Here is a 23,279-nt window from a genome sequence, read left to right as displayed (position 1 = left end):
AATTCGGAATTAAAAAATAAGGAATATTAGAAGAGGAGACTAGAGTCGATATAGAAATAAAATTAGGAAATAACTGAAATTCGAAATTAAAAATAAGGAATATTAGAAGTAAAGTATAGAGTCCATATAGAAATAGAATTAGGAAATAATAGAAATTTGGAATTAAAAAATAAGGAATATTAGAAGTAGAGTAAAGAGTCCATATAGAAATACAATTAAGAAAAAAAATAGAAATTCGGAATTAAAAAATAAGGAATATTAGAAGTAGAGTATAGGGTCCATATAAGAATTTAAACTAACTAAAATTCAAAATAAACATAATAAAATTAAAAGTATAGTTTAGAGTCCGTATAAAAATACAATTTACAAATAACTAAAATTCAAAATTAAGAAAAACATGGGAAGAAGAGTTTAAAGTCAATATAGGAATACAAGTTAGAAGTAACTGAAATTTGAAATTAAAAATTAAAGAATATTGAAAGATTAGTTTAGAGTCCACATAGTGTCGGTGACATGGGATCAGGAGTATCATGACTAGAGGTTTGAGGCAGACGCAATCGCCCACGTGGCCTGGCACCCTCGGGGGACGTCGGGCCCGAGGGTGATGTGTTCGCCCTCCTCCTAGTCCCCCCGAGGGGGTCGGGCTGCACCCCCCTCGGCCCCGAGGGCCGAGGCGCCCCGACCCCTCGTGGGTTTTTTGCTCCGCGTGTATGGGTTAGGTGAGCACAGTGGGGCTCACCTACCACATTTATTGCGGTTTGACTGAGCGTGTCACGCCGCATGCAACGTAGTGCAGTGCACTCGTTTATCCGGTCTGTGACCAGTCACAGACCGGTCAGATCGCGGGTTAGGTGGCCACAGGCGATCTGACACACGCCTCGCCCCATCCCGTCAGGACGAGGGCTTCTAGGCGCTCGTCCCCAGCTGGAGCTAGCGTGTTACCTCCCAGAGATGGCACGTTAGCCCTGATCAGATATATGCCAGGCTTCATCCTAACCATTACAAGCAAGATGTTGTGTGAAGAAGGGCGGACATGTAGATTGCTAAGCTGACACGTGGTGGACAAGAATGACCGACGTGACTGGTCTGACTCCGGTCATGTCGTCAGCAGGCGGCCACGATTCCACGTCGCATCTGCTCCCGGCGAAAGTGGGGGTAGTTGTGGGCCGTCCCATCAGAAGGTGACTCGGATGGCAACTATACAAATCTCCGTCCATTTATGAAAAGGTGGGGGAGGTCCCCACAAAAAAGAGGGAAATGGTGCATGTGGTATCCTCTTAAGATATAAAAGGAGGACCTTGCCCACCGAGAGAGGGGGTTTTTCTTTTTCTTGGACTGAACCTTTCCAGATTAGGAACCCAGAACAAGGGAGAGGCTGGCTCATACTTTGTAGCTCTTTCACACACGAATCCACCAAAACACAGGAGTAGGGTATTACGCTTCTAAGCGGCCCGAACCTGTATACATCGCCGGCGTCTTCTGTGCTTCCTGTCTCGCGAACCTTCCACATACAGATTGGGAGCTTAGAGTCTCACCCAGGGTCCCCGGCCGAACCGGCAAAGGGGGGCCTGCGCGGTCTCCCGGTGAGGAGCCCCACGCTCCGTCATCTGGCGCGCCAGGTAGGGGACTCTGCGAGTGATCTTCTGAGCTCTCGCACTCCTTCGTGTGCGCCAAGCTTTTTCTGTTCAGCCCAATGGCCGAGCCAGCAAAGGCGCACGACCTCTCCCCGAGTATGAGCGGTGACGACGGGGAGCCAAACCCACGCCGTCGAGCTCGTACTCCACCGCCCCCTCCACGCCAAAGTCCTAGGCGGGAGAAGGCGCTCGAGAGGGCTGAAGGATCCGCGACTTCGACATCCACAGGAGGTGGAGAAGGGCGGCGAGATGGGGAGCGTCGCCTCCTCGTCTACGGCGACGGCAGCACGCCCCAGGGCGCGCTCCAAGCTGCAGGCGCGCTCCTACGTCACCCGCCCGTCGTCCATGACCCGGAGTCTCCAGCCCAACGTTGGCTGGACGATGTGGCCAAATTGGTCATGACTGCACGGCAGCGCCTAGGTGCTGGTGGGCGGTCCTCCGCCACCAAGGCCTCTGGTGCTGCTACCACCGGCTCCGCGTCGTCAAGACGGAGGGCACGAAGAGCGGCAGCCGCTGTTCGCCATTCGGCCGCCACTCCTTCGTCGACTCCTTCGACCCGGGAAGATCTGCGTGGGGGGCCGGACGCCCGCACCAGCATCGAGCGCCGGCGTAATGACCGACGTGCTGCCCACGCAACGGAGGGCGCTTCCTCGTCCAGAGTGTCACCTCAACACGGACGCGGGAATCAGCCCTCCGTGCCCCCGGTTGGTGGTGTCGGCTGTAGAGCCTTTGTGGCGAGTCTTCGGAATGTCCGTTGGCCCCCAAGGTTCCGGCCCACCATCGCCGAAAAATATGACGGGAGCGTCAACCCCGCCGAGTTTCTCCAAGTCTACACGACCGGGATCGAGGCCGCCGGGGGTGACGACAGGGTCATGGCGAATTTCTTTCCCATGGCCCTGAAAGGACAGGCGCGGGGTTGGCTAATGAACTTGCCACCCGCGTCTGTCCACTCTTGGGAGGATTTGTGCCAACAGTTCACCATGAACTTCCAAGGCACATATCCGCGCCCCGGTGAGGAAGCGGACTTGCACGCAGTACAGCGAAGGGATGATGAGTCACTTCGCTCGTACATTCAGCGGTTCTGTCAAGTCCGTAATACCATACCATGCATCCCTGCACACGCGGTGATTTACGCGTTCAGGGGGGGTGTGCGGCACAACCGCATGCTCGAAAAGATCGCCTCCAAAGAGCCCCAGACTACCGCGGAGCTTTTTCAGCTCGCGGACCGAGTGGCTCGTAAGGAGGAGGCATGGACCTGGAACCCCTCCGGTTCCGGTGTGGCAGCTTCGGCCGCCCCCGGATCCGCCGCTCAGACAGGGCGGCGTGATAGGAGGAGGAAGAAGAGGTCAGCCCATACCGACGACGAGGGTCATGTCCTCGCCGTCGAGGGCGCTCCGCGGGCCACCCGAAAGGGGAGGCCTGCGGGTGACAAAAAGAAAGAGGCCGGCGCTCCCAGCAGGGAGCGCCCAACCGGCAAGTGGTGCACCGTCCACAACACTTCCCTTCATGACCTCGCGGACTGCCGTGTAGTCAAAAGTTTGGCTGAGCGGACGAGGAAGTGGGAGGAGGAGAGGAGGCAGGAGCGCCGAGAGGGAAAGTCCCCGGCGGTTCCTTCCGGCAATCGGCGAAGTGAGGCCAAGCAGAAGGCCCCCGCCGAGGACATCGATGATGGCGATGATGACCTAGGTTTCCAAGAGCCTGGGGCCACCATTGCCACTGTCGATGGGGAGCGTGTGCTCACGTTTCTTGCCGGAGCCTCAAGGCCATGAAGCGAGAGCTCCTGGCCGCGGCCCCTACTCATGAGGCGACGCGCCGGGCGCGGCGGTCGGAGGTTGCCCTCACCTTTGACCAGACCGACCACCCACCGTGCGTTGCCCGGGGAGGACAGATCGCAATGGTGGTTTCCCCCACTGTTTGCAACGTGAAGCTGGGGCGTGTCCTCATTGATGGAGGAGCAGCCCTCAACATCCTTTCCCCCGCAGCCTTTGACGCCATCAAGGCCCCGGGGATGATGCTCCGGCCGTCCCAGCCGATCATCGGTGTGACGCCGGGGCACACTTGGCCGCTAGGTCATATCGACCTCCCGGTCACCTTCGGTGGACCCGCCAACTTCCGCACGGAGCGGGTGAACTTCGATGTGGCGGACCTCAGTCTGCCCTACAACGCGGTCCTGGGGAGGCCCGCGTTGGTGAAGTTCATGGCGGCGGTCCACTACGCCTACCTCCAGATGAAGATGCCGGGCCCCGATGGCCCCATCTCTGTCCATGGCGACCTCAAAGTCGCGCTCGCTTGTATGGAGCAGCGCGCGGACCGCCTCGCCGTCGTGACCAAGCCCGAGGGTGGCGACGAGAGGTTTGGCACATCCGCCCCCGCCGCCCCGAGGCAGCGGGTAGTCACGTGCGATGAGGTCCCGGTCAAGGAGGTTGCCCTGGGCGACGGCCCGTCCAAGACCACACGGATCGGTGGTCTTCTGGACGGCAAATAGGAAGACGCGCTCGTCTCTTTCCTGCGGGCAAACGCTGACGTCTTCGCATGGAGACCGGCGGATATGCCCGGGGTCCCCAGGGAGGTGATTGAGCACCGTCTCGCCGTACGGCCGGGCGCGAGGCCGGTCCGGCAGAAAGTGCTGCGCCAGGCCCCGGAACGTCAAGCCTTTATCCGCGAGGAGGTGGCGCGACTTCTGGAGGCCGGATTCATCCGCGAGGTCATCCATCCGGAGTGGCTGGCGAACCCGGTGGTCGTCCCCAAGGCGAACGGCAAGCTTCGGATGTGCATCGACTACACCGACCTTAACAAGGCATGTCCTAAGGATCCTTACCCCCTGCCTCGCATAGATCAGATTGTCGACTCCATAGCGGGGTGCGACCTTTTGTGTTTTCTAGATGCATACTCTGGTTACCATCAGATTCGCATGGCTAGGGAGGATGAGGAAAAAACTGCGTTCATTACCCCCATAGAAACTTATTGTTATACAACAATGCCCTTCGGGTTAAAGAATGCAGGTCCTACTTTTCAACGTACTACTCGAATTTCTTTGGGTAGCCAATTAGGACGTAATGTTGAGGCTTATGTCGATGACTTGGTTGTAAAGACGCGCAACCAGGAAACGTTACTTTCAGATCTAGCGGAAACTTTTGAGAGCCTCCGCTCCGCCCGCATAAAACTGAACCCCGATAAATGCGTGTTCGGTGTACCTGCGGGCAAGCTTCTCGGGTTCTTGGTCTCTGCCCGAGGCATCGAGGCCAACCCCGAGAAGATACGAGCTATAGAGCGGATGCGCCCCCCCAGCAAGCTTAGGGATGTGCAATGCGTCACCAGTTGCATGGCCGCCCTAAGTCGCTTCATATCAAGGCTGGGAGAGAAGGCGCTACCCTTATTTAAGCTCCTCAAACACTCCGGGCCGTTTACTTGGACGGAGGAAGCTGAACGTGCCCTCACTCAGTTGAAGGCGTATCTCAGCTCTCCCCCAGTTCTGGTCGCCCCGGAGCCAAATGAACCCTTGCTACTCTACTTAGCGGCGACCCCGCAAGTGGTTAGTGCGGCGTTGATCGTGGAGCGCGATGAGGACAATCTTCATTCCGCGCACCCCCACCCTGTGCTGGCTTGGCCCGGGAGAGAGCAGGGAGGAGAGGCCCCCGAGCCGGACGGTGGCCCAAGGCCCCCGACGACCGGAGCAGGCCCTCTCCCCGCTTGTCAGACGGTGCCAGGTGCCCCCGACCCCCAGGACGGCCCCGAGGCCACTGCGGGAAGGCCGCACCTATCGCCCTCTGACCTCGAGGCTAACCCTGTGCCGATTCGACCCGGGAGAGAGCAGGGAGAAGAGGCCCCCGAGCCGAACGGTGGCCTAAGGCTCCTGACGACCGGAGTTGGCCCTTTGCCCGCTTGTCCGACGACGCCAGGAGCCCCCGACCCCCAGGACGGCCCCGAGGCCACTGTGGGAAGGCCGCCCCTGTCGACCTCCGACCCCGAGGTCGTCGGCACAGAAGACGAGTGCGCCCCGCGAGGCCGCTTGGGAGAAGAGCGCCTCAGGGATGCGGCCCCTAGCGAAGAGGATCGGCCCCACCGAAAGGTGCAGCGGCCCGTCTACTTTGTTAGTGAGGCCCTCCGGGATGCCAAGACCCGATACCCTCAGGCCCAGAAAATGCTTTACGCTATTCTGATGGCCTCGAGGAAACTGCGCCATTATTTCCAGGCGCATCGGGTTACGGTGGTTACGTCTTACCCCCTCGGCCAAATCTTGCATAATCGAGAGGGTACTGGACGGGTGGTGAAATGGGCAATCGAACTTTCTGAGTTTGATTTGCACTTTGAACCACGCCACGCTATCAAGAGCCAAGCCCTCGCCGATTTTGTGGCAGAGTAGACCCCGGCTCCCGAGCCCGTCTCGATCCCCGAGGCCAGCTCGGACCCCTCGCAGCTGCCTCACACCGCTCACTGGGTAATGCAGTTCGACGGCTCCCTGTCTCTTCAAGGCGCCGGTGCGGGGGTCACGTTGACCTCTCCGAGTGGAGACGTCCTCAGATACTTGGTCCGCCTCGACTTTCGAGCGACCAATAATATGGCAAAGTACGAGGGACTCCTTGCCGGGCTCAGAGTGGCAGCTGGACTGGGGATCCGCCGCCTCCTGGTGTTAGGCGACTCCCAGCTGGTCGTTAACCAAGTCTGTAAGGAGTACCGGTGCTCTGACCCGCAGATGGACGCCTACGTGCGCCAAGTACGGCGTATGGAGCGCCATTTTGACGGGATTGAGCTTCGGCACGTTCCCAGACGGGATAACATGATGGCCGACGAGCTCTCACGGCTCGCGTCCTCGCGAGCCCAGACCCCACCGGGCGCCTTTGAAGAAAGGCTTGCCCAGCCGTCGGCGCGACCTAACCCCTTAGGGGAGACGGATGCGCCTGACCGGCCCCCGAGGCCCGTCGGAGTCCAGGCCTCGGGACCCGAGGGGAGTGCTCCCAGCTCCCTTAGATTGATCGCTTGGATCGCTGAGATCCAAGCATACCTCACAGATAAGACTCTACCCGAGGACCGCGAAGGGAGTGAACGCGTCCATCGCATCTCCAAACGCTACGTGCTGGTAGAAGGGACCCTCTATCGGCGCGCGGCTAATGGAATCCTCCTGAAGTGCATTCCTCGGGAACAAGGCGTTGTGCTTCTTGCCGATATCCATGAAGGCGAATGCGGAGCCCACTCCGCCTCGCGCACCTTGGTTGGTAAAGCTTTCCGCCAGGGTTTTTATTGGCCGACAGCTCTCAATGATGCGGTCGACCTGGTCCGGCGATGTAAAGCGTGTCAATTCCACGCCAAGCAAATCCATCAGCCGGCCCAGGCCCTGCAGACCATACCACTTTCGTGGCCATTTGCTGTCTGGGGACTCAATATCCTGGGACCGTTTAGGCGGGCCCCGGGCGGGTTTGAGTATCTGTATGTCGCGATCGACAAGTTCACTAAGTGGCCCGAGGCTTATCCGGTCGTCAAGATCGATAAGCACTCCGCACTTAAATTCATTAAGGGCATCACAGCCCGGTTTGGAGTGCCTAACCGTATTATTACGGATAATGGCACCCAATTCACTAGTGAACTCTTCGGCGACTACTGCGAAGACATGGGCATCAAGCTCTGCTTCGCCTCACCTGCCCACCCCAAAAGCAATGGCCAAGTGGAGCGCGCCAATGCGGAAATCCTCAAAGGCCTTAAAACCAAGACCTTCAACATACTCAAGAAGCACGGCGATTCATGGATCGAGGAGTTGCCAGCAGTGCTCTGGGCAAACCGAACTACACCAAGCCGAGCAACCGGGGAAACGCCTTTCTTCCTCGTCTACGGCGCGGAAGCGGTTCTCCCATCCGAGCTCACCCTGAGGTCTCCTCGGGCCACCATGTACTGCGAGGCTGATCAAGATCAGCTTCGTAGAGATGACCTCGACTACTTGGAAGAGCGAAGGCGGCGCGCGGCCCTCCGAGCCGCGCGCTACCAGCAGAGCCTGCGGCGCTACCATCAGCGTCACGTCCGGGCCCGATCACTCTGCGTCGACGACCTCGTCCTACGCCGCGTCCAAACGCGTGCTGGATTGAGCAAGCTCTCACCAATGTGGGAGGGTCCGTATCGAGTGGTCGGCGTCCCCCGGCCGGGCTCCATACGGCTGGCCACGGGCGACGGCACTGAGCTGCCTAACCCGTGGAACATCGAACACCTTCGTCGCTTCTACCCCTGAGGGGGGGTCGGGTGTCAGGTTTCGGGCTCGGGCCAACCCCGCACCCCCTCGGGCGTGCAGGGTTGGCCGGGGGCTGCCACACATGCACTTTCTTATTTCTCTTATTTCAATATTTCAATAAAGACAGTTTCAATTTCCTAAAGGCTGTGTCTGTGCTGTTTTTTCCTTTTGAAGAATCTTGACTTGAAATAGGTCACTCGTGCTCAATCCTGCCCTCGGGGGCTCGGGTCGGCTAAAATCGCCAAACGGGGCCCAGAACCGAGCCGTGCCCCGGGGCGTGGTGAACTCCGGGGGGGAATCGGCAAAAACCCACAATCGGGTTACCCATAACCCTCGGTCACCACGTTCCCGGCCTGGCCAGTCTCGACATGTGGATCTCCCCAGGCACTAGCCCCGACCCGCGCCTTTTGAGGACTGGGACCTGGGCACGAACCCTTAATCAAGCTAAGACACAAAAGGACCACGGCACAGATCATCCTCATCTCATACTCACAGCAAGATGAAATTAACACAAAAATTTCTTCATTTTTGATTACAGATTAAGTTGATCTATACAAAAAAGAGGCCCGAAGGCCTTAGAAAAAAGAAAAGAAGAAAAAACTGAAGAATGGCGGGGGTCTGGGGGCTCAATCCGATGCGCCCGGACCGCCGGCCTCGACGTCACTGTCGTCTGCACCACCGGCATTGCCCTCCTCGTCGGAGTTGGGGGCAAACGCAAGCCGAGGGGCCGAGCCCTCGAAGCTGTCGACGATATGGTCGGCGGCATCCCGGACCTCGGTCCCAGGAGGGAACTCATCCAGCGCCATCCATGGAGAGAAATTGGGGTCCCTGGCCTGGTAACTCGCCAGGACGAGCTCCACCGCTCCTTGGGCGAGGTCCCTCGAGGATGACTTAATTGTCTTCTCGAGCTCCTCGGGGAGCCGTTGGAGAGCCCCGGCCATCTTCGAGAGGCGCTGGGCGAGGCCTCCCTGGTTGTCGGCGTACTTTACGGTCCGCCCTCTCCAGAGGCCCACTTGCCGACCGGCGCAATCTAGGCGGGAGACGGCGTCCCAAAGCATGCCGGGCCCAACCTCGCCTGCCAAGCGGAGGGCTTCGACCTCCCCGGCGGACGAGTCCAGCGCGCCTTGCAGATCGGCGATGGTGTGTTCGGCAGCTGCGAGGCGGGCGGCTACGTCGCTTTCGCCCGCGGCCGCCCCGCCGCTGCGCGCCCTTGCGTCCAGCTCCTTCGCCCGCGCCTCGAGCTCAGCGGCCCATTGGTTCAGTGCGGCCCTCTCGGCGCGGGCACCTTCCAGATCACGGCGCGCCTGCTCCTCCTGCGCTGCCTCGCGGAGGGACAGGCTGTCCGCCAGCTGTTGCGCCGCGGCCTCGGCCCCCGCGAGAGCTCGCTCCCGCTCGGTGAGCGCGTCCTCGCGGAGGCGGAGCACGAGCTCTTCTTCGGCGCAGGCAGCCTCGTGCGCCGCCAGCGTTGCTTCCCGGATGGTGACGGCGGCCTCGCGGTCCGCCAGATCCCTCTCCACGACGCAGGCGCGCTCTTCCAGCGCCATGGCGCGCGCCTCAAGGGCCTCTTCGCGCTGCCGGGACGCCGCTTCCGTCTCCGCCGCCCGCTGTTCTCGGGCAGCGGCAGCGTCAAGCACCCCCTGGGCGGCGTCGGGCTTCTTCCCTAGCTCCGCCTCCCAACTCCCGTATTGAAGGCGGAGGGTGTCCTGCGCCTCGTTCATCACGGTGGTGGCGATAAGGGCAGCCTCCCGCTCCTCCTCCACCTCCTTGGCGATCTCCGCCAGCACCTTCTTACGGGTTTCAAGCTCCGAGACATGCCGGCGGTGAGCCTTACGGCCCACCTCCACCATGGCCTCCACCGAGCGTCGCCCCTCTTCGACACGCGCCCACGCGGCGTCGAGCTCCGCCCGCTCTGCCTGCAGGGCCTCCACCTGGGCACTTAACCCATCCAACATCGTGGTGTTTGCGGCGGCCAAGGCCTGCAGAAGGGGCTCTGTGTTCAGTGGGGCGATAGAAGGCGTGGGGAAGAGCCGCCTTGGAGAGGATGCCACGTGGCTCGGGCCGCCGATGGAAGTGCCGGACTCGGGGATGTCTCCCGGACCCGGTTGGTCCTAAGCGTCGCCCGAGGGAGTGGGCCCAAGCGACGCGCCCGCAGCCTCGTCGCCAGCTGCCCCGGAAGTTGTCGCCTGAGCGTCGCCCGAGGGAGTGGGCCCAAGCGACGCGTCCGCGGCCTCGTCGCGAGCTGCCTCGGAAGTCGCCAACATCTCGTCCTGGCGGGCTCGGGCGGCCTCCTCCCAAACGGCTTCCTCGGCCTGGCGGGCCCGGGCGGCCTCCTCCCGAGCGATTTCCTCGGCCTGGCGAGCCCGGGCAGCCTCCTGGGCGGCCTCCTCGGCTTCCCGTAGGCGATCCGCGGCCTCTCGCCGGTCAGATTCCCGCCTGCGGGCCTCTGCGGCCGCCGGATCCTCAGCCTCAGACTGGCCGGACTTGGAATGGCGGGAGGGACGCGACGGGATCTCGCTGAAACAAAAGAAAAGACCAGAAGACGAACGAGATGGGTGAGTAAAAACTCGCGTTGAGAGAATGAATACAACCACGATGGGCGAGAGACGAACCTGCGAGGGGGTCGGTTAAACGACCACTTTGGAGGGGAAATGAGGTTTCCCCGAGATGGTTCTGTCTCCCCCATCTTGCGGGGCCACTTCTTCTTGCGCTCCCCCTCGGGCTGCGATGTTGGCGCGGCCCCCTCCGGGCGCCTGCTGCTGGCACGCGCCGCCCCGCCCCCTCGGGGAGGAGATGGGGGAGGTGTTCCTCCCTGCTTCCTCTTCCCCCGGGCATCGGCAGGGCGGCTGCTCCCCGGGCCCCTGTCGCGGGACCCAGAAGCACGACCCCCTCTCGGGATAGATTGTTCCCCCCGGCGGCTCCCGCCTGTGCCGTCGTGGCCCTTTGGAGCTCGCTCCTCTGAGGCCCCGACCGCCATCATAATGGTCAGGATGGAGGCGCGGTCTGGATCGCTGCAGAGGGGGAGGATTCCTTGAGGAATGAGGGCCGCCTCCACGGAGTTGAGATTCAGCACCCGTTGGACCAATATCTTGAAGTCCTCAGGAGCCCAGTCCCATCTCACTCCCTGGTGAGTCCTCATGAAGTCTTCGGACCCGGTGTACTCCCAGGCGCCCCGAGCGCGCCGCTGGAGCGGCGCAATCCGACGACGGAGGTAGTCGCCGTACACCATGGCTCTTGTGAGCCCCTGGGATCGCAGGCCCGCCAGGCGGTCGAGGACGGCGTCATAGCCATCCCCCAGATCTACCGGCGCCCGCCAGCTGGAGGCCTGAGCCGGGGGCTGGCTCGGAAGTCGGAGGCGCACTTCGTCGGCAAGGGGGGTGTAGAACCAGTCGCTCTTCCAGTCGTCCCACTTCTTGCGGAGGGCGCAGGGGATGTAGCGGTTCAGCACCGGCCCCCGTGGCTGGAAGTAGCAGCCACCGACTACCGATGGCGGCGACACCGACTGCACGGTGAAGAACCACCGGAACAGCCGAAGAGATGGGCGCACCCCAATGAACATCTCGCACAGATGCGCGAAGATGGCCAATGTCATCACCGCGTTGGGGGTGAGGTGCGCCATCTGGAGATCGTAGAACTCCAGAACATCCATGAAGAAAGAGGAAAATGGCGGAACCAGCCCTGCCATTGCAAAGGGGAGAAAGAAGACGGACCGCCCCGGGTAGTCTGGCGCCGGGCGTCCCTCGCCCAGCGTGACTATCTCTCGGCCGGTGGCAGATTCCGGCATGAAGCGGCGCGGCAGCCCAGCCTGCCTCTCGCTCACGATGCGGGAGGGCGGCAGCACGCTACCATCGAGCAGAGCGGAGCCCCGTGCCATGGCGCCGGAAGGAAGAGAAGATTAAGAGCGAGCGCGTGTGGCGAAGGTAGGGCACAGGAAAGAAGGAGTTAGGGCGCAAGCGACGAAGACAAGGGAAATAATGGCGAAAGGAGGGAAACAAATCCCTTCATCAGTGCCTTTATACTCTTGCCAACGCTGTGCCCGGCTCCTCGCTTCTCGCGCCCACTGTTTCGCCCCCTCGTTTCTCGCGCCCATGCTTCCACTAATCCCATTCGCCCGCTTGCGGCGCATGAGGTGGATATGCGGTTGTGGCAGTCGAGATAGATCATATCGTGCGCGCGGTAATTACGCTCGCCGACCAAAGCGACGTTACCATATCTCCAAACGAAACGAATCGCCATGTCCAGATTCGTGTGCTACTCGAGTAATGTGGCAGTCTTGAAGAGACCGCTCATTATTGACAGCCGAGTTACCACTGCCGATGTGCGTGATTTGTGACCGTTGGGTTTCTGCCCAATTGTGGAGACCGGTCCCACCTGTCACCAGGCCTTAGGAGTGGCGTCACGCCCGACCGCTTCCCTTAAAGAGGGCGATCGCCCTGGCATAACGCCGGGGGCTACTGTCGGTGACATGGGATCAGGAGTATCATGACTAGAGGTTTGAGGCAGACGCAATCGCCCACGTGGCCTGGCACCCTCGGGGGACGTCGGGCCCGAGGGTGATGTGTTCGCCCTCCTCCTAGTCCCCCCGAGGGGGTCGGGCTGCACCCCCCTCGGCCCCGAGGGCCGAGGCGCCCCGACCCCTCGTGGGTTTTTTGCTCCGCGTGTATGGGTTAGGTGAGCACAGTGGGGCTCACCTACCACATTTATTGCGGTTTGACTGAGCGTGTCACGCCGCATGCAACGTAGTGCAGTGCACTCGTTTATCCGGTCTGTGACCAGTCACAGACCGGTCAGATCGCGGGTTAGGTGGCCACAGGCGATCTGACACACGCCTCGCCCCATCCCGTCAGGACGAGGGCTTCTAGGCGCTCGTCCCCAGCTGGAGCTAGCGTGTTACCTCCCAGAGATGGCACGTTAGCCCTGATCAGATATATGCCAGGCTTCATCCTAACCATTACAAGCAAGATGTTGTGTGAAGAAGGGCGGACATGTAGATTGCTAAGCTGACACGTGGTGGACAAGAATGACCGACGTGACTGGTCTGACTCCGGTCATGTCGTCAGCAGGCGGCCACGATTCCACGTCGCATCTGCTCCCGGCGAAAGTGGGGGTAGTTGTGGGCCGTCCCATCAGAAGGTGACTCGGATGGCAACTATACAAATCTCCGTCCATTTATGAAAAGGTGGGGGAGGTCCCCACAAAAAAGAGGGAAATGGTGCATGTGGTATCCTCTTAAGATATAAAAGGAGGACCTTGCCCACCGAGAGAGGGGGTTTTTCTTTTTCTTGGACTGAACCTTTCCAGATTAGGAACCCAGAACAAGGGAGAGGCTGGCTCATACTTTGTAGCTCTTTCACACACGAATCCACCAAAACACAGGAGTAGGGTATTACGCTTCTAAGCGGCCCGAACCTGTATACATCGCCGGCGTCTTCTGTGCTTCCTGTCTCGCGAACCTTCCACATACAGATTGGGAGCTTAGAGTCTCACCCAGGGTCCCCGGCCGAACCGGCAAAGGGGGGCCTGCGCGGTCTCCCGGTGAGGAGCCCCACGCTCCGTCATCTGGCGCGCCAGGTAGGGGACTCTGCGAGTGATCTTCTGAGCTCTCGCACTCCTTCGTGTGCGCCAAGCTTTTTCTGTTCAGCCCAATGGCCGAGCCAGCAAAGGCGCACGACCTCTCCCCGAGTATGAGCGGTGACGACGGGGAGCCAAACCCACGCCGTCGAGCTCGTACTCCACCGCCCCCTCCACGCCAAAGTCCTAGGCGGGAGAAGGCGCTCGAGAGGGCTGAAGGATCCGCGACTTCGACATCCACAGGAGGTGGAGAAGGGCGGCGAGATGGGGAGCGTCGCCTCCTCGTCTACGGCGACGGCAGCACGCCCCAGGGCGCGCTCCAAGCTGCAGGCGCGCTCCTACGTCACCCGCCCGTCGTCCATGACCCGGAGTCTCCAGCCCAACGTTGGCTGGACGATGTGGCCAAATTGGTCATGACTGCACGGCAGCGCCTAGATGCTGGTGGGCGGTCCTCCGCCACCAAGGCCTCTGGTGCTGCTACCACCGGCTCCGCGTCGTCAAGACGGAGGGCACGACGAGCGGCAGCCGCTGTTCGCCATTCGGCCGCCACTCCTTCGTCGACTCCTTCGACCCGGGAAGATCTGCGTGGGGGGCCGGACGCCCGCACCAGCATCGAGCGCCGGCGTAATGACCGACGTGCTGCCCACGCAACGGAGGGCGCTTCCTCGTCCAGAGTGTCACCTCAACACGGACGCGGGAATCAGCCCTCCGTGCCCCCGGTTGGTGGTGTCGGCTGTAGAGCCTTTGTGGCGAGTCTTCGGAATGTCCGTTGGCCCCCAAGGTTCCGGCCCACCATCGCCGAAAAATATGACGGGAGCGTCAACCCCGCCGAGTTTCTCCAGGTCTACACGACCGGGATCGAGGCCGCCGGGGGTGACGACAGGGTCATGGCGAATTTCTTTCCCATGGCCCTGAAAGGACAGGCGCGGGGTTGGCTAATGAACTTGCCACCCGCGTCTGTCCACTCTTGGGAGGATTTGTGCCAACAGTTCACCATGAACTTCCAAGGCACATATCCGCGCCCCGGTGAGGAAGCGGACTTGCACGCAGTACAGCGAAGGGATGATGAGTCACTTCGCTCGTACATTCAGCGGTTCTGTCAAGTCCGTAATACCATACCATGCATCCCTGCACACGCGGTGATTTACGCGTTCAGGGGGGGTGTGCGGCACAACCGCATGCTCGAAAAGATCGCCTCCAAAGAGCCCCAGACTACCGCGGAGCTTTTTCAGCTCGCGGACCGAGTGGCTCGTAAGGAGGAGGCATGGACCTGGAACCCCTCCGGTTCCGGTGTGGCAGCTTCGGCCGCCCCCGGATCCGCCGCTCAGACAGGGCGGCGTGATAGGAGGAGGAAGAAGAGGTCAGCCCATACCGACGACGAGGGTCATGTCCTCGCCGTCGAGGGCGCTCCGCGGGCCACCCGAAAGGGGAGGCCTGCGGGTGACAAAAAGAAAGAGGCCGGCGCTCCCAGCAGGGAGCGCCCAACCGGCAAGTGGTGCACCGTCCACAACACTTCCCTTCATGACCTCGCGGACTGCCGTGTAGTCACAGACCGGTCAGATCGCGGGTTAGGTGGCCACAGGCGATCTGACACACGCCTCACCCCATCCCGTCAGGACGAGGGCTTCTAGGCGCTCGTCCCCAGCTGGAGCTAGCGTGTTACCTCCCAGAGATGGCACGTTAGCCCTGATCAGATATATGCCAGGCTTCATCCTAACCATTACAAGCAAGATGTTGTGTGAAGAAGGGCGGACATGTAGATTGCTAAGCTGACACGTGGTGGACAAGAATGACCGACGTGACTGGTCTGACTCCGGTCATGTCGTCAGCAGGCGGCCACGATTCCACGTCGCATCTGCTCCCGGCGAAAGTGGGGGTAGTTGTGGGCCGTCCCATCAGAAGGTGACTCGGATGGCAACTATACAAATCTCCGTCCATTTATGAAAAGGTGGGGGAGGTCCCCACAAAAAAGAGGGAAATGGTGCATGTGGTATCCTCTTAAGATATAAAAGGAGGACCTTGCCCACCGAGAGAGGGGGTTTTTCTTTTTCTTGGACTGAACCTTTCCAGATTAGGAACCCAGAACAAGGGAGAGGCTGGCTCATACTTTGTAGCTCTTTCACACACGAATCCACCAAAACACAGGAGTAGGGTATTACGCTTCTAAGCGGCCCGAACCTGTATACATCGCCGGCGTCTTCTGTGCTTCCTGTCTCGCGAACCTTCCACATACAGATTGGGAGCTTAGAGTCTCACCCAGGGTCCCCGGCCGAACCGGCAAAGGGGGGCCTGCGCGGTCTCCCGGTGAGGAGCCCCACGCTCCGTCACATAGAAATATATATAATTTACAAATAACTAAAATTTGATATTAAAAATAATTAATAACTAACACGTATATAAAATACAATATGAATATTACACATTAGTAGTTTCATAAAGTTATTACAAAATTTAAAATTATGATGTCATTTTAATATATTTGAATAATATAATGAGAAAACATATATGATATTATATAAGAGAAAATATAATGATGCTAGCTGTGCAATCTGCGCGGGCCACCATGCTAGTTTTAACTTGTTTCCGTTAACATGTTTTCAAACTACTAAACGATATATTTCGTATGAAACTTATGTGTAAGGTAACTTTCAAACATCAGATAAATCTTTCTTAAAAATTTAAAATAATTAAAACTCAATTAATCATGTGCTAATAACACTCTCGTTTTATATGTCGTGCTTAATCTTATCTTTAGCGGATGCAGGCTAACGGGACCATATATAGAGACACCGACGTGCAATCCCAAGGCGCAACGGGCACAGATTGTGACTGGATGGATGACAATTAAGCGCAGGAACTGCCTACAGGAACCGTGCGCAAACATTTGGCCATGAGTAATTTTACGGTTTACTATTTTTTCTGTTATAAATTTAATAGTAACTCTTAGTATCTACATACTGTAATGGTACCTTTAAAAAACCGTAGAATTGCTCTTTGGCCATTGCGCAGCCGTAAATTCATTTCATCAGCGCGGACTTCAAGAAATAGGCCGTGTACCGGCCAGACTAATTAATGCTCAGCGTGCTGTGGTGCAGAGGTCCAGAGTTTGGTCTTCGGTGTGTGATAACCGTCATGTAGGCCTCATTTTGATGGGCCTCAATTTCCAACCCATCTACGTGTTCAGACTACAGAGGTAGCAAGCAGCATACGGTCGCATCAGGTTGAGGACGCCGACGCCGTCGCCGTTGCCTTGTTCACCAGAGGCGAGGGACGACGGAGGTCGGATCGAAGGAGGGGAGCGGTGGTGACGACTGCCGAGAAAAAAAAGGCTGTGGCTTCGCGCGATTGTCGACGGCAAGGGGATTGTCGATCCCGATCTCCTCGACGATGGCTGCAGTATCCTCCACTCCACTTTGGCACCATTGTCCCACACGATTGCTGACCAAGTGACCAGTGTCCGTTTTCTCCGACAAACTCGGCGTGGCCACAGTCCTCCACCGCCCTCCGCATGGAAACGAACAAACCCCATAAAACTATAGCAGAGAATGTACACTGGCAGGCTCACGAGTCCGAGGTGCATGCACGCTCTTTTTTATACACCTAGCGCCCCGACGCGCCTGTCTCCTACACGGGGCCCCGGCCCCATCTGATATCTACGATGCAACGTACGAGGCCGGCAATGGCCACCCGCCGGCAAGTGGCACTGTTGCTACGTGTCGCCCCCGCGCGGCAAAGCGACGACACGGGCGGCAGCTCCGTCAGTCACCGAAGCCTTGGTGTCTCCTGCCGCCCACGCACCCTCTTTCCCGTGCTTCGTGTGCCCTTCGATCGACACAGCTCGGCTGACCCCATGATAAGTAGCCAGCGATGGCGAGGCATTGGAAGTGACAGTTTTGAACACTGCAGCGTGCCAGTGCGTGTGTGAGAAAAATCGCAGGGGAAGTGAGGATGGAAGGGCACATGTTGGGGAGGATGAGGAGGAGGGATCACCTGCTGCTCATGGATGCTGCTCCTCCTCCGGCGGCGGTGGCGGCGGCGGTGCAGACGCTGATGGAGCCCATGGAGTTCCTGTCCCGGTCGTGGAGCGTGTCCGCGTCGGACATATCCAGGGTGCTCACCGGCGGCGTCGGCGCGAGGCGGAGCACCAACTTCGTGGTGGATCGCCTCTCCGGGATGCTCATGCCGGAGACGCTCGCGCTCGCCGCCGCCTCCAGCACAAACCTGAGCCCCCGCAAACGCGTAAGATCATCCGCGATTGGATGGAGAGTGCGAGAGGTTTTTTTGCGAGATGATCTGATCCGGAGTTCGTGTTTCTGCGTGCAGTATTCCAGGTGCAGGAGCGCCATCTCCGCGCACCAGCACACGATCGGGAGGTGGTTCCACCACAGGGACGGGAGCAGCAGCAGCAGCAGCAGCAGGGTCGACAAGGCCCGCGCCGAGCGGGCGCGCGTGCACGCCGCGGTCACCGTGGCGAGCGTGGCGGCCGCCGTCGCGGCCGTGGCCTCCGGCGCGGCGAACGACCCGGACGACCTCGACGACGCCAAGATGGACGCCGCGCTGGCGTCCGCCACACAGCTGCTGGCCTCGCACTGCATCGAGATCGCCGAGCTCGCCGGCGCCGACCACGACCAGGTCGCCTCCGCGGTGGAGGCCGCCGTCGACGTGCGGAGCCCCGGCGATCTCATGACCCTGACCGCCTCCGCAGCCACAGGTGAGCAACCATGCATCACGACAGGCCTTCTCTAGCTCCTGCCACGCATGCCAACCCCGAAGCAACTAAATCATCTTCGAGTTCTCTCGCAACATGGCAGCTCTGAGAGGAGCGACGGCGCTGAGGCTGAGAGCGCAGCGGGAGGCGAGGAGCAAGGTGGCGGCGGTGGCGCCCTACGAGAAGACCGGCAGCTGCCGCGGCGACATATGGTGCAAGGAAGGGACGCTCCTGAAACGCAGCCGGAAAGGTAAAGCTCAAAAAAAGCCTCTCCTTGACACGGACGCACGTCACAACGTCGTCACGTCGCCGCGCGCCCAAACTGAGCTCGATCTTGGGATGGTGATTTTTTCAATTTTCTCATCAGGCGCTTTGCACCGGAAGCGCGTGGCCGTCTACATCAACAAGAAGTCGCAGGTGATCGTGAAACTGAAGAGCAAGCACATCGGCGGCGCCTTCTCCAAGAAGAAGAAGAGCGTCGTGTACGGCGTCGACGACGACGTGCAGGCGTGGCCGGCGCCGCACGCGTGCGGCGGCGGCGCCGTGCCTCCTGCTCCGGAGACGGCGTCGTCGGAGAAGTGCCAGTTCGGGCTGAGGACGGCGCAGGGCGTGGTCGAGTTCCAGTGCGAGAGCAGGGCGCAGAAGCAGGACTGGGTGGAGTCGGTGAAGAATCTGCTCCGGCAGGCGGCCGGCGGGACGGCTCAGCTCGAGCACTCCTTCGAATCTCTCCGGCTTAGCGCCTCGTAAAACGTAAAAACCCAGTGAATTCGTTTTCGTTTGCTGTAAAATTTACCTGTCGAGACCCCGACTGCCCGTTCATTTTATCGCAAAGGGAGCAGCCGAGACGTTTCAGTGTTGGAGCTGAAGAATAAATGTGCATACTTGTAATAACATGAATAATTTGTATAAGGATCAGTAGATAAATGTCGGTGTTAAGATTTTGATGTATCTGCTCTCTTTACACACGCCACTCATTACCTGTTTAGGTAGCAATTCCGCTCAAAAATGCAAACACGCAGTGATAAGTAGTACTCATATGAATTCTGAAGGCGTTTTTTGACCTTTCAGTCAGGGTCTCGGGGGAGAGCCCATTAGTTATTGACCCTCTTCATTTACAGGTATCGGGGGAAAGCAACAATTTTTGCACGCTACCAATCGTGCATCTAACTGATAGCACTATAGCACAGCGCACAAACTTTGTTGAACGTCTCGCACGAGACGGTGCAAAGTTCTATTGATATAGCAGAAAAAAAAAACGAGATTACGAGGGTCGTAGCCAGGAAAAAAAATTAACCATCACCCACACACCAATATCGCCAACACACAAGCCCAGGAGAAGGCTAGCACCAGACCAGCCGCCGCTAAGCGTGACTGACCGCCACTAGATCAACAAAGCTCCACCACCACACTAGCTCTGCCGACATGTGGGACCCCTGCACCGGCGCCCCCCGCCGGCCAACCTTCGTGCGCCGGAGTCCGCTCCACACCCACCGGCAGCTCCTCCTCGCACCTAGGTCGCCTCCTCCACCGCCGGTCGCGCCTCTCTGCACCAAGCCGGCCTCCTCCACCGGATGCGCCTCGCGCCAATCCGGCCTCCCTCCATCGGCTGCGCCTCTCGCGCCAAGCCGGCCTCCATCTCCGCCGCCTGCGCCAAGCCGGCCTCCATCTCCACCGCCCGCGCCTCTCGCGCCGAGCCGGCCTCCGCTGCCATCGGCTGCGCTTCTCTGCGCCAAGCTGATCTCCGACCCCTCCACCCAACGATGCCGCGCCGGCCAGATGCAACCGTCTCCCACGCCCTCGGCAAGCCGTCTGAGGCCGCCATGCCTCTGATGACCGCCACGGTCACCACCACCGCAGCCGCTGCTGTCGAACACTCAGCCACCTCGCCGTCGCCATCCTCGCCTCGCACCTGACTCCTTCCGCGCCACCAACGTTGCCACCGCCTCCACAGTCACGGCCGCCGTCGCCGCTGCCACCGACGCGAACCACCGCCTCCGCAAACCGTCGTTGCGCCGTCGCCCTCCACCACCAAGCAGCCAGCAACCGCCGCCGCCAACTGCCGCGACCACACCGCCGCCGCTGTCGCCAACAGGCGTCGCCAGCCGACCACCACCGACCGCACCCAGATCCGGCCGAGAGCCGCCGTGGACGTTGCAGATCGCGGGCGCCGTCGGCAGCCACCGCCGCCGGCAGCACCACCTCCAGAAGCTCCTGCCGACGGATGTCGCCGCCGCTGCCGCCGCGACGGGTGCCCCTGCCACAAGCTTGCCCTGCTGTCATCGCCACGTTGTCGCGAGCTCCGCTGCCCCCGCCACGAGCTAGCTCGATCCGGCCGCCGGGTGGCTAGATCTGCCTTCAGCGTGGCCGGATCCAGCGCCTCTGCCGCCGTCGCCATCCCCGCCGCCGTCGACCCAGCCGCGTCTCTGCCGACACCATCGCCTTTTGGCTGTCAAACCTTACAATTCGAATTTAAAATTCCACCCCCTCTCTCGAACTGAGCTATTCCGATGATAAATCACTAGGACGACATAAGACAGACACATAACCTACGTACCACAATTTCTTCCCGCCGCCGTCTCCATCCCTGCCGCCAGCCGCCACCCCGCCAGATCCGGCCGAGGCGGCGCGGATCTGGCGGTCACCGTCGCCACTGCCCTGGGTTGCTCCCCCGGCCGCCCGGACGAGATGAGGTTGACGAGAAAATGAGGAGCCCCGCCGCCGCCGTCCTTGCGGCCGCGCGGCTTTGCCGGCGGCCGCTCAGGCGGCGGCGAGGCGGAGGAGGAAGATGGGGGGGAGGGGCGGCCGGAGATTGACGCCTCCCGTGCCACCTCTGGGGGAGGGCGACGCGAGAGGAAGGGTAGAACTCGCTTCAGAAATAGTGAACTTTTGTAGCTGATGGCATAAGATGGTCATTAACATAAATTACTCATTCGATCTCAAGTAACAATGTTCATACAAAGACTATAGATTTCACTCAAGTATCACCTTGGTTTCCAGGTACAAATTGCTCATCTTACTCCTAACTAGATGCAATTCGAAGAAACTAATATAGAAAAGGCTGGTAAGGAGTTGTAAGGACTGATAACCGCGGAGAATACAAACAGGGTACGTACGCGACGGCGCGGTGGGGCTCATCGGCGGCGATCTCCCCGGCGGCCGCCGGCCGTCGTGCTGTGGCGTAAGGGCCGGATGTGTGGGGGAAAATTAGTTCACCAGCTCACTCGTCCATCCGAGCTGGACAAGTCAACAAGCCCTCCTTCCACATCTCCCGAGCCAGCCACACCCGTCCGATCTGGCGTCGCGATTCATGCAGATCCGACCGCCATGGGCCGTAGTGCGCTCGTGCCTGGACAGGATTAATGGGCCGGTCGAAGCAGGAGGCCCATTATATCGACACCGAGTAGGAGAGGCCAATGCAAATTAGTACCACCTCGCCTGGCGAGAGTGGAGGATGAGGCAGAGGATGCTATAAAACGATGGGCAAGGCAACGTAGCAACTCATACCTTTCTCGGCCTTTTGGCTAAGATCAAGTGTAGTATCTGTTCTTATCAGTTTAATATCTGATATGTGGGCTATGTGTTCACTTTGATATTAAATTTATTTTTTGTGGGGGAAGGCCCACCACGGTAGCTTGCTATCGGGGCTCTCGCGTGTCGCCCTAGCGTTGCACTACTGCTTGGGCCCGGCGCACCCCAACCAATCCACGTTTCAAAGATTTTGATCTGCTCATTTAGTTTTATAGATTTTCATTTGTTATAAATATTTTTTTCAACTTGCCTACCGCAGCGCAATGCTGAATTGCTGCCTGGGCTGAAAATTAGTATATCAAATTAGTATATCAGTATAATCACCGGATGGACGGGGGCATTTTTCCTGGTCGATTAGTCCATTTCCGTTTCCGAACCTTTTGGTCGATTAATCCGTTTCCGAACCTTTTCTGGTCGATCAATCCAGTTCCGAACCTGCATGGCTGTTATTCGATGACTCCTGTTTCTTGACTGTGTTATTCTTTACTAATCCCTCTCGCTGCCCGTCCGTTCTATCGCAAGGGCGTGGTGTTGGGGCTGAAGGAATAAAATGTGCATACTTGTAACATGAATAATCTGTAAAAGGATCAGTAGAGATGTAGGTGAATCACTGAAACATGCAAACGTGCAGTAATATCTCATCTGTATTCCGAAGACGTTTTTGCCCTTTCCGTCAGGGCGTCGGGGAAAGCCCATTAGGCCCAGTTTAGTTCTCAAATTTTTTTTCCCAAAAACATCATATCAAATATTTGGACATATATATAAAGTATTAAATATAGATAAAAACAAATTAATTGCACAGTTTGTATGGAAATCGCGAGACGAATCTTTTGAGCCTAATTAGTCCATGATTAGCCATAAGTGTAACAGTAACCCACCTGTGCTAACGACGGTTTAATAGGCTCAAAAGATTCGTCTCACGGTTTACAGGTGAGTTATGAAATTAGATTTTTCATTCGTGTCCGAAAACCCCTTCCGACATCCGGTCAAACGTCCGATGTGACAACTAAATATTTTCTTTTCACCAACTAAACAAGCGGCAGTTATTGAGCCTTTTCATTTACAGGCAGTGGAAAGCAACAATACTAGACTAGGCCTATCAATCGTGTATCGAACTGAGACAGTTCACAAGCTCAGCTACGCAAACAGAGCAAGAGTCAACTTTTGTAGCATGGTCATTAACATAAACTACTCATTCGAGGTCTCAGTCATTATTTGACTTATACTTATAATTTAAAATTTAAATGTTACAACTTGGAGTAAGTTTCCATTTGTTTTCTTAATCATAGTTTATTTTACTTCATTTGCTTTTCTTTTACGGGTCACGAGGACGAAATGAAGTGACACACTTAGTTTTTTTCTCGAACACGTAAAAGTATTACACGTCAATATATTAAAAGAATAGAATGACACACTTAGTCTTCCGTGTCAATCTTGTTGGGCTACCTTGGAGGCAACGCCTCAGCACTTCCGCAACCATCCACACCTACTCGTCGCCTAAAAACACATATATAAAAGTTTTACTTATAAATAATCTTTATTTGCTAACAAACAATTAAGTGAAACAATGGGTTGCTCGATCTCAAGCTACAATGTTCACACAAAAACTATAGATTTCACTCAAGTA

The 23,279-nt window shown here is 58.2% G+C and overlaps 1 protein-coding gene and 1 non-coding gene across 2 annotated transcripts; both read left to right on the top strand.

Moving 5' to 3' along the window:
- Window positions 1–17,265: 17,265 nt before the first annotated feature.
- Window positions 17,266–19,222, top strand: LOC9269025 (VAN3-binding protein). Its single transcript, XM_015769465.3, has 4 exons — window positions 17,266–17,655; window positions 17,740–18,127; window positions 18,228–18,374; window positions 18,492–19,222. Exons 1-4 carry the CDS (start codon window positions 17,365–17,367, stop codon window positions 18,869–18,871), a joined length of 1,206 nt encoding a protein of 401 aa, XP_015624951.1. The 5' UTR covers window positions 17,266–17,364; the 3' UTR covers window positions 18,872–19,222.
- Window positions 19,223–21,624: 2,402 nt separating this feature from the next.
- LOC112938048 (U2 spliceosomal RNA) lies at window positions 21,625–21,821 on the top strand. Its single transcript, XR_003241097.1, has one exon. It is a non-coding gene; the product is annotated as a U2 spliceosomal RNA (small nuclear RNA).
- The last annotated feature ends 1,458 nt before the right edge of the window (window positions 21,822–23,279 follow it).

This window comes from Oryza sativa, chromosome 2, assembly GCF_034140825.1.
Source record: "Oryza sativa Japonica Group chromosome 2, ASM3414082v1".
Taxonomy (NCBI): Eukaryota; Viridiplantae; Streptophyta; class Magnoliopsida; order Poales; family Poaceae; genus Oryza; species Oryza sativa.
The sequence above is the reverse complement of the archived record's forward strand: the minus strand, read 5'-3'. Positions and strand labels throughout refer to the sequence as shown.